Raw genomic sequence first — 11,612 nt, 5'->3', positions numbered from 1 at the left:
ATTTAACAAACGTGCGAAACGATACCAAAATAATGTCATTGCAAAGATTAGTTTTGAAAAATCTTAACAGGAAATGTTCCTTTTGCTTGTGTAACATGACACTGGTCCTCGAAGACAGCCGGGCAACGTGAAATTTGACACTCGGCAGCTCCCGTAGTCAAAACGTAATATTTTATTGTAAGTGCACTTAATACATGCTTCTTGTTTCAAATCAATTAAAAATGTTATAAACAATGTTTTTATATAACATATTCTTTATTTCATTTATTTGCAATCCATTGTGCATACATGTAACAATTTAATAAGACAGTTTATTTAAATGTCAACAACCTATAAAACACACTTATTCACTTTAAATTTGGTCAAGAGAAAATAAGAAAAAAAAAGAAAAAAGTTCATTTTAAATTTTACTAAATAGCAGCTGCAAATATGCATTGTCACATAGCCTTTATTAAATGGTTGTTATGTTTAAAAATTTTATTAAACACCCTACTGCGTTGATGTCTGCTTCTTAGTTCCATGTGTAGGAATAAAGAGGAATTTTCCACTTCTTGTCCTCTGACAGCTGTTTCTCCATCTGAGGACTGGGGGGTGACTGGTTTGCTCAAAAGGAGCTTTGTACTGGCTCACTTTGAGCATCTCTGAAACTGTCTGATCTGAAACAGAAATACAAGGAGAGACAAAGAAGAAACTTTTCAAACCAAACAAACTAGAAAATTGTTTACAAAAAAGTTTCTCCTTGTGTTTTCTTGTTTTTACCTTTTATTTTTGTGCTTTCTCTTGAGCATTTTCTGGGACATTATTGCTATAAAAGTTACAACAAGAAATCCTGCCACTGCAGCCAGTCCAGTAAAAGCATTTTTCAGGTGATTTTTTTCATCTAGGCGGAGACAGAGAACAAAACAAATTAATTAACATCTGATTCTTTCCCTTTTCGTGGTTCATTCTAAATTTTCTTCACTGAAATGCGCTTTAATCAGGCTCTAATGTTATTTGGAACCATTCACTGATATGTTTAAATAAATTTACATTCTTTATTCTCAAGCTCTCTAACATTCACCAGTCACATGGTGCCGCCATTGGAGCATCACTGTCAACTCTCAACCAAAAAATTTTTTTTTACATAATGATAAAATAACTAAATAAAAGCAGGTGAAGATGATCAAAAGCAGAAACAAAAACAATAAACATATATAAAGCATGAAAAAACAACCAAAAAGACTCATAAAAGACTGTTGAGATGTTAAGTATTACACAACAACAGAATTTAAATCAGAACTGTTTGTATACCTTGCTCTTTTCATCGCTATATGATTATTTTATAGTACAGCAATTCAAACTAATGTGATATGAAAATTCTAAATAAAAACGATGGCTGAATGGTCTAAACCAGCCCTCGCTGCAGTAGAAGTCTTCTATTTGAATCTGGACTTAACGGTACAAGGACACATTTAGATCTGAAACCATCCTTAGCAACAAACAGACTTTTCAATACATTCATAAATCAACAACCAATCAAAAGAATGGGTCTTGATTGGATAAAACATCTGTGGACGAGATAATCACAGGGTGTAAAAAAAACCCATCCTGAAAAGCACCAAATCCATCAAACACTAGTGAATGTCACAAATACACCAGGCATTAAAATAAGCATGTATGAATTAAGATACATGCATAACACTTAACAATAAGGGCCCCTTTATTAATGTTAATTAGTGCTTTATTAAACATTTTTAAACAAAAGGTCCCGTTATTAATGTTATTTTTGTGTTTCTGACATTATATCATGGCTGATCTTGTGTTATTGGTGGATTTGGCAGAGTGTTCAGTCCGGAGTGAACGTGTCCTCCGTGACTGATCTGATTCCTGAAGGAGATCCTTTTGGAGCTGTGCTGTGATTTGGGACACTTGTGGAGCAACAGAAATCCAATTCCAGTATATATTTTATTCTACAATACCAGAACCCCCAGAACTTCCTCTGCTCCTCGATCATACACGTCACGTTTCCAAGGTTCGTTTGTTTATTAAGATCCCCATTAGCTGCTGACATGCAGCAGTAATTCTTCCTGGGGTCTCATCTCATACAGTCATTACATTTTATACACACACACACACACACACACACACACACACACACACACACACACACACACACACACACACACACACACACACACACACACACACACACACACACACACACAATTAATTTCAACATAGTATTGCAGTGTAGAAAAATCTCAATTCAATTCTCAAAAGCCCAAACATAACTAAATACATTCTTAAAATTTGAAATGCAGCTCACTTCAGAAGATGTTTAGCTTGACATTTTATTTGGGAAAATAAAAATATTTGGAGTTTTTTCTGAAAACATTTTTCATCAATTTCCCTCAACAGAAATCCTGGTACTGCGCACCATTGCACGATAGACCACAGTTTTCTGCATTTGATTTATTCTGTACGCAGGTAACACACATCGTCCAGGCATACTTTGTCTTGTGGAATAATCGTGTTTATCCACAAAAAAAGACAAGGTGGAATAAATTACATTTGGAGTTTTTGTCGTAATGATATTTCTAATAAACATTGTTAATGAAAACTCCAATCTCTCTCTTACTTTTAGCCAGGACAACTTAATGTGTAACAGATTTACACTGGTTCTGTACGGACTCCCCAATGCGCGCTGCCTTGTTTTGTCCAATTTATAACTTGTCTAGACAATTTTCATTGGTGTTGGACCAAACCACAGAGGCATAATCTAAGTGTGAAAGCACCAGTGACTGAACTAGTTTCTTAATTAAGTGAAATGGAATTAATTTCCTACAACGTCTGATAATAGCCGTACTTCCTCCCATTTTTTTCAACAGGTAGTTAATTTAATTCACCCAGGATAGTTTATTATCAACAATAACACCCAATAACTCATCAACCTGTTCAACAATGGTACCATCTAAGGTCAAGCTTAAGAGTGAATTCGTTTTTAAAGAGTGTCTAGATCCTATGACCATGCATTTAGTCTTATTTGTGTTTATTATCAAGTTGTTTGCTGTGATCCATCTGTTAACAGATTCTAGTTCCTTATTTGGAACAATATTAAGTTGCAATGCTGTTTTCGCTGGTGCGTATAATGTAATATCATCTGCATAAATTGCCATGGTGGCACAATCCAACACCATAGGAGAGTCATTCATAAAAATGGAAAACAACAAAGGTCCTAAACAACTACCTTGGGGCACTCCACAACACATCCTTTCAGCCTCATAGTAGCTCCCATTAAAATAAACGGTATACTGTCAATCACAGAGATAACTGTCAAGCAATTTTACAGAAGAAGGTTCCAATCCATAACACCTCAACTTTTTAAGAAGCATGTTATGGTCTAAAACATCAAAAACTGCCCTTAAATCAAGCAGCACATTACCAACTAGGTTTTTATATTGTCAATTTCTTGCAACCAATCATCTGTGATCTGAGTTAATGCTGGGGTGGTAGAGTGCTCCCTTTTATATGCATGTTGATATATTGTATTTAACCCATTCACCAAGAAATAACTCTGAATTTGTTCGTAAACTACCTTCTCCATGATTTTACTCACGGCAGGTAATAGACTGATTGGTCTACTATTTTGACCTGAAAAGGGCTCTTTATTGTTTTTAATCAGCGGAATAAGTTTTGCCTTTTTCCATTGTGAAGGAAATACACTTTGCTCCAAACTTAAATTAATTATATATGAGAGCGGGGAAACAATAAAGTCTGCTGCTAACTTCAAGAGCCTTACCTCAGTGTTATCAGTGCCTGATTGTGTATCTTTACTAGTTAGCAAAATCTTCTTAACAGTCTGATCAGTAATTTTTTCAAATTTAAATGTACATCCTTTACTCCCCATCATCTTTTTTTATCATTCTACATGAAATGTCATTATCTTGTTTTTGATTCATGGAAGATTTCCAGGTTTGATTTTTGTCCTTAAAGAATTTGCTTAAATGTGTGGCGATATGTTTTGGTTTTGTAATAAAGACCCCATAGAATTCCAAAAAAGGTGGAATTGTTGTAGCTTTCTTTCCCAATAGTTCATTTAATGTACCCCATACACATGCATTATCCATTTTGCCTCTTTAATTTTATTTTGATAATAGATTATCTTCTTACTTTTATTTAGTTTGGTAACATAATTTCTCACTTTGCGATATTTATTCCATAATGCCACATCATCATATTTAATTGCATTCTCTTTATTCCAAGGTAACCGGTCTGAGGGACAGCTCAGAAGAGGCTGCACTCTCAGACAACATTTCTAAATGAAACCAACTCTAAACAGAACAACTCCTTAAATGTTAATGACAAGCCGTTACTCTATGGTTTTTCACATTCAATTTTATGTGGAACCATTTTCATTTATTCCAGACAGGAACCTCTTCTCTTTCCGACCACGTTTACAACTTCTGCACCTCGGTTGGTTCTCTTGCACTTCGGCAGCGAGTGTCTCAATCTCGTTTTAGTGGAGAGGAACACTGGGAATCCCTCACAAGCTGAAACGTAGCATGACCAAATATGGTTACTTGAGGGTGTATCTGTGTGTAAATGACTGTGAACGAACACGAGCACCTGGGTACGCACAGGATTTATCATCAGACGATTGTGTGAGGAACTTGCTTACGAGAGGCCACCACATGTTTCATAAGTCAGGAATTTTACCATTTGTACAAACATTCCATATTTTGTTCATAGGAAGGAATATGTAACGTCCAAAAGGGTAAATTTTCTCCTATATATTGATCAGCATAATAACCTTTCATCTACAGAAATACATCCACTTTCTAGGTGACCTTCTAAATCCAGAAGGTTCTGCTCAGCGCGTGTTGACATTCCACGAAGACAAAACATTCAAGTAAACACTCTCCCAAGGTTCTTGCCCTCACAGTGTGAACGCCAGACATCAACACTCTTCTCTCTGAATAAGTGAAACCTCCACGATGTTAAATAATCATATGTGATGAATGAACAAGATGTTTAAATTAAATGTTTGAATAATCTGCGCTTAAATCAGTGAATTTAAGATGGATATTGTTCTTACAATGATCCATTTATATCACAAATCACTGTGTTTGATTTAACAAGTGAATCATCGTTTACACTCATACACATTACAATAAGATACTCATTAAGGTTAAAACATTTTTGTATCTGAAGGAGGGCGTGGCTTTCTGAGGGATGTTGGTAAATACTCAGAAACAAGTCAAAATCTGATTTGCCAAACTTGGCCAGAAATCATAACAAAGTTGTTTAATAAAACAAGAATTCCCGAGTAGTTCAGTTTCCAGCCGAACCCGGTTCGGCCAAACCGGGAAAGAAGCCTCTTTTGAGACCGTCTCCTTTGACCTTAAGTTAAAACCTTTCGGCGACACTGCAAGTGATTAAAGACAGAACAGCTTTTCAGAGCTACTTCAACTCAGACATCCACCTTGGACACCTAACCTGCAGACCCGGGTTGCATCTCATGGCCGGGGAACTCAGAGGAAGTTACTAATCTCTGAGTGTCGTGGGTTCGACGTCCGGTGACCTCACCACTCTGACCGCAGCCCTCTGGACCGCCGGGAGCAACTCATACCAGGGTATTGTACGCCTGCACACTGGTATCTGATGAGATTTATAAATAAACAACTCTCTAGTTTATAACAAACAACACGTTCTTTTACACCCAGACTTCACAATTTCTCTCAGATACAAAGAACGGTTGCTACAACACCTAGCTTCCATCACACCACCTCACATCCACCGCACCACATCTCATTATTCATATCTTGTCATGTAAAAATCATTAGTTTAGGAAAAATAATTAAACTGACTTTATAAACTTGACTGTCTGAATTAATACGAAGTGTGTTCATGGTCCCTGAAGAAGCAAAGAACCCTAGAATCTTCTGATTAAACACTGAAAGATCAATCAGATTGATATTTCATATTTGTATGGAATCATCTCATCTTATTGGTTGTAATTAGTATGTATTAATGTATGTAGCAACATTTCTACGAACGTTTGATGAACGAGGCCCCTGGCAACTTAAAGATCTGTTGAGGGTCTGACCTCATGAGGAAATTACTATGCAGTGATTTTCTCCAAAATGACTGTGCTTAAATTGCTCTGAAAAGCAAATAATCACATCAGCGCCAAGAAACTTCATTTCCCATGATGCTTTGCACACGGAAGCATTGTGATGACGTCACCGCCTAATACCAGAAACACATTCTGTGCATGTGCGGGAGTCACGGAGCTTTCCCGCGAACTCAGACTATAAATCATCAGGAAAGACAAAGGAACCTAGTTCTTTTGCCCAGGATACCTGGCGGTAAGGACACGCTTGTCGAACGCTCCGACAACTTGAGCACGCGGAAGCTCTAAGTGCCCAAGTTGAGCCACGCAACCGCTGGAAAGCCACTCCAACTCCATCGGTACCTGACTGGGAACGAGCGGAGCTCCATCCAGCTCTCAGAGACGCTGTAAGTTGTCAAACTCAGCACAAAAGAAACTTCGTTCTCTTTGTGTCCAGCCCATGGAGAAACACTCACGGAGAACGCCAAACAACGGAGAAAGCATCAAACCGACGGACGACGCCGAAAGCTGCGGAGAAACACGGAGAACCGTCAAATCAATAAGTGAGGGACGCTTCACTGTTCTGGTGATCAGAAACTCATCTCCTTCTCTCTCCTTCTTCTCCCGTTTCCTCTATAGTCCAGAATAAGCAATAAAACCGCGCTATTGCTCAAAAGTAGCTTCGTGTTTTCCTCTTTCGCTCCCAATACGTCCGTCGGGTCATTTTGAAAGAATAAACTGCTTATTTATCATTGCTTGAATATCTTTAAATGTTTCCTACTATGGCCAAGTGGTGAAACTAAAAGATATTAACTTGTGATCAATCTTTTGTGTTGTTTCATGATCCTTTGAAATGTTTTGAGTGATTTAAAGAGCGGGTCAATTGAGCCTCGGAGTCTTACTCCACACACGTATCAATTTAAAAAAATGCAACATTAGTAGGCGTTGCCTGGAGGACCGAGAGGGCGGAGCCGCGGCAGTGACGAAGACGACGGCTAACTAGACGATGCTAGCTCCCTTCACTCTATGCAGTTATTAGAAATGGAGGACGTTTCTCCCCCTCCTTACTCAGACACTCGAGAAGAAAAGGACCAAGTCTATTTGGAGGAGACAAGCGGACCTGAGCCTTATTGTTGTGAGATTGTGAGTTGCCTGTATCTCCCAGAACCGACCCAACAGAACCACCTCTGAATGTAAGTAGCCATTAGCCATAGCATCAGATTAGCTGCAGGGTTTGTCTCCACGGCCCTGGAGAGCTAGTATTCAGCATGTTTTAGAGGTTTATCTGCTTCAGCACACCTGGTTTTAATCAGCAACAAATAGCTGAGCTGCTTAACAGTTAATCTAACCTTTTAAAGCAGGAAAATCCACTGAAACGTGCTGGATAGCAGCTCTCCGGTAGCCCTGGGCTCAAGTTACAGTCTGCTGCATAAAGTTATGAAAATACCCCATGAGAAAATTATTCTGTAATGTGTTCAGCTCACTAAAACTGCCCTGATTTATTTATTTACTAATAACAGCTGCTCTCTTGGTTCTAGGTCCTCTGGTGTCTGCAGCTGGTCTCTGGTGTCTGCAGCTGGTCTCCTCTGCTGGTGTGGTCAGGATCAGGAGCTTCCAGAAGAATGTGCCTTTCAATGACTCTTTCCCCCTTATTTGTTATATTAATTAAATAAATCTCAATTTACATATTTCCTGTTTTTTTTCATGTCCATAAATACTTAAACATGCTTGAAATTAAAACGAGCTTTTAACAGTGAGGTGCTAGTTTAATTCATCACAATAGAGCTAGTTAAACATGCAATGTGATAATTCAATTAATGTAATTTATAAATATCCATTAAAATATCAAAACTGGAATCTATATGAGATATTTGGCAGCACAAAAAAACTTGTCAAACACAATATTTATTATAATAATTGTAGGCAGACAGGAGACAGAGCTGATGGAGGTTCTCAGTCATCGAAGGATGGCTGAAGGCTTTCAGGAACAGGAGATGTGGTGTTGTCTCTTCTCTCTCTATTCTGCCAGATGAGCTGATAGGTTAAAGGTGTGTGAGGACATCCTCATGCTGTCATAACCAGATGACAGGAGTTATCAGGTGATCAGCCAGGCTAATGAGATGCAGAAAGAAAACAAATTCAGGACAGTGTACAATAATATGTGGTGTTGCTCACCTTATGTGCTTTTATAGAATATTAACGTGTGCCTGCCTCATGGTGTAGAGTCCATATTTTGCTGAGTGTCCTGCAATAATGCAGGTTATTAGTTAATTTACTTTTGATAGCAAAAACAAAATATTTAATGTAAAAGTTGTTTTCCAGGTGAATCAGCTCACACGTCACCACCAAGTGTCACAGGGGCAGAATCAGTAGCCTCCGTCATGATGTAATCACATACTTATTTAATTGTTAATATCTTAAAAATTCTGAAATGTTTTAATTTTTTTTTACCTTGAACAGTTCACTAAGCTTGCACTGTCACTGAGGTGGAAGCTGGAATCAACAGCAGACACCTCACACCTTGGTCTTTTCAGGGGGTGTGGCCGGGACCTTCTGGAAGATGAATTTTCATCATGGTCCCCGTGGGTCACCAGACACACTGCGGCTGTGAACTCCACTCTGGCTGGCTATGTAAAAACAAAGAAGCAGCACATTTATAAATGTTTAAAATAGCATAAAATCACGTGTAACAATAATCTGTAAAACAAATTAAAACTAGAAGGTAATAATAAAATGTTTACATAGAAGATTATTAAAAATAATTCACCTTTGCTACAGGTAAGGCTTCACATCTGCCTGGACAAGTGCATTCTTGCAGCTAAATCAGTCTGACAGCCAGTGTCTTGGGTAGATTTAGCCTGAAAAAAAAAGCACACTGTTGTTGGGAGTTTATAAAGTCAGATAATATACAAAAGAATCTCCTATATAGGCGCTTTATAACATTCCTAGTGTGTGATCGTTGTTATAACGTAAAAGTCAGTCACACATGATGTGGAGAGCCTGAAATGTGACCTCCTGAACAGAATTCCTTACAGAACCAGGTCACGCTGTGCTGGATTTCACGCTGTAATGCTGTCTGTCAACTAGTGCTGTTAGTTAGAGCCACTGTTGAAGAATCGCCGACTGACTAGCTAAAGGAAGTGAACCACGTCTCTCAGACTTTGCATTTAGGTAGGGAATTGTCTTTAGAAGATGTTAAAACGTTTATTTAGCTTACTCACCTCAGACTGGAGCCCACCGTGGTGGGGGAGCAGAGTCGGTGGGCTGCATCTAAATCGCGGAAGAGCCACGGTGGGCAGCCTCCCTCTTCAAACGGAGACGTGCAGAATCGCGGGTAAAATGCCCACAGAGTCACCGCAACCATACTACACTACACCTACTCACCAATACTAACACGATATGGAGCACTAAACCCGAACTACTTTCCCAATTACACTAACAGCCAAACACTAACTAAACTACAATATCCAACAGCCTAATCTAACACTAAATAAGTATTTATAACACTAAAAGATATGCTAAAGACTAGGATATGCTAATGCTATATGCTAATGCTGAACTACCGCTGACCTCCTACGCTCGCTTGCAAATCCAACTCCCACTCGCCACAGGGCGTGGCCGAGACGCTCGTTGCTTTTATAACTTTGGCACGGAGCTGCTACGTAGTACTCTACTGGTTTACGTAGTACTTTACTCTTTAGCCATTGGCTAAAATTTATTCAAAATGACTCAAATTCTATGTTTTCAGCTGAAGGTGGCGCATTACTGTGGTTTTTAGACAGAATTTTTAATTTTTAAAGAAAATGCACCAAAATGCTAAAATAAAGAATGCACACATTTAAAACACTATTAGACACTCATTTATGCAGTTCATCAGCAAAAAAAAAGTTAATTTAGACGTTACTTGCTCTTTAAGGTTAATTAAGTTACTACTGATTCTAAGGCCGGGGACACACTGGCCGCGGAAGCGCCGCGAAGCGCCGCGAAAATGGGACCGCCTTCATTCGGCGCCCTTGTTAAGCTATTCTATAGACCACATGGGCCGCCGAAGCGCCGCGAATCGCCTCGCGCCGGCGCGCGCCGGCGCTCCAGCCCGCGCCGTGCAGCGATCATTTCGGCGTTGGCTCTATTTTTTTCGCGAGCCGCGGGTGAATCGCGTCAATTCTGGCAGGAAGTCAAACGTAGACGTAAGAGGCAGGCCGGTAAAGTTAACAAAATAAAGCATTTCAAAATAAAATTCCGCAATAGTCAAATGTGTTCGTAAACAGACACTGCAGAAAAACCACACGAACACGCACACACATACACACACATCGAACTTGTGTGCGTGTGTGACCACGTGAAGGGGGGAGTGGTTTTGGGTGTCTTTTCACCGGAGCAAACAGGACAGAGAGGCAGAAAGTCTGAGGCAAGCAGTTAGGATGATGACTTTAAATTAATTATGGAAGTTGAGAAACACAAGGAGCTGTACGACCCCCGAAAAACATGATTGTTTACGTACCCATGTCGGAAGAAACTGCTAAGATACAGCTGCAGAATTGGAGCGGGTTCCAAGAGATTCAACTGGCAGAAACAACTCATACCATAGGTTCACACACACACGCGCACGCGCGCACGCGCACAAACACTCAAACGTAGGAAAAGAGCTGAGAAAAGGCAGAGAGGAAATGGAGGACACCAAGTGTTTAAAAGAAAAACTACAGCTGAGCCGAGGCGCGCCTCGACTGGGGCGCGTCTGATCTGAACTGAGAAGCGGCGAGCAGCGGCCGAATTTCGTGAGCGATTCGCTTCTCGGCGCTTCGCAGCGCTTCCGCGGCCGGTGTGTCCCCGGCGTAAGTGCTTTGGAAGTTAAAGTGCAAGTTGCCACCCCCACTTTAGCCAGACAAAGGGGTCAGCCATCTTGTATACAGACTCCATTTTAGAAACACACACACACATACATACACATAAAACACCTTGAACATTATTTTGAATATACATCCTTTTATTATATCACATGGTTATTATTCATTTATGCCACTGTTTATTCATTTGACAAATTGTTCAATTAAATGTTATAAAATTCAGATTTTCGTCTCCAGTAGCTTTGTTGTGTCGAAGAGAAGTCTCTGCTCCAGGGATTCTACGAACTTCAAGAAAGACTGATAAGGTTTTGGATTCATTTCCCTTTCTAATTAAAGGGTGGTGCCCCGGAGATATCTAAGAATATCTTAATTAATTAATAAATCAGTAAATATTCCCATATTTACAGATTTTATTGAAGAATCCAAAAGTAAGTTAACGCTTACTAATTGTTCGCTCCTAATAACCCCAACATAATTGGTGCAGCCCGTGTGAGGCGGATACACAGAGATTTTCTATCCGGCACAAACAAACAAATAAATCTTTAGCTTGGATTAAAAATAATCAGTTGTTCAGCCTTGAACCAGCAACAGAGTGGTGCTGATTTCGCTGAGCAGGAAGCTGCATCGAACTCTCACCAGTAACTCAGTGCTTCTTTAAAGGTGCAACGTGTAATAAT

The 11,612-nt window shown here is 39.4% G+C and overlaps 1 protein-coding gene and 1 long non-coding RNA gene across 5 annotated transcripts in view; both read right to left on the bottom strand.

Annotated features, from left to right (window-relative positions):
* The window catches only part of LOC139061477 (ectonucleotide pyrophosphatase/phosphodiesterase family member 7-like), a 53,286-nt gene that overhangs the window by 29,957 nt on the left and 11,717 nt on the right, over window positions 1–11,612 (bottom strand). The window contains exons 5-6 of one of the 3 annotated variants that reach the window (XM_015977146.3): window positions 760–880; window positions 235–656 (exon numbers count right to left, since the gene is read on the bottom strand). The exons of the other annotated variants lie outside the window; for them this stretch is intronic. Coding sequence (XP_015832632.1) covers window positions 605–656; window positions 760–880 — 173 coding nt within the window. The 3' untranslated portion in view covers window positions 235–604. Of the gene's footprint in view, window positions 1–234; window positions 657–759; window positions 881–11,612 lie in introns of those variants that run through there. 3 annotated transcript variants of the gene reach the window in all.
* LOC139069998 (uncharacterized) lies at window positions 2,129–10,033 on the bottom strand. Of its 2 annotated transcripts, XR_011520661.1 has the most exons (3): window positions 8,859–10,033; window positions 8,543–8,718; window positions 2,129–8,203 (listed from the first exon to the last, which is right to left on the bottom strand). It is a non-coding gene; the product is annotated as an uncharacterized lncRNA (long non-coding RNA). The 2 variants fall into 2 exon arrangements; XR_011520662.1 differs by lacking the exons at window positions 8,543–8,718; window positions 8,859–10,033 and adding an exon at window positions 8,303–8,536.

The sequence above is a fragment of the Nothobranchius furzeri genome, chromosome 5, assembly GCF_043380555.1.
Source record: "Nothobranchius furzeri strain GRZ-AD chromosome 5, NfurGRZ-RIMD1, whole genome shotgun sequence".
In the NCBI taxonomy this organism is placed as follows: domain Eukaryota; kingdom Metazoa; phylum Chordata; class Actinopteri; order Cyprinodontiformes; family Nothobranchiidae; genus Nothobranchius; species Nothobranchius furzeri.
The sequence above is the reverse complement of the archived record's forward strand: the minus strand, read 5'-3'. Positions and strand labels throughout refer to the sequence as shown.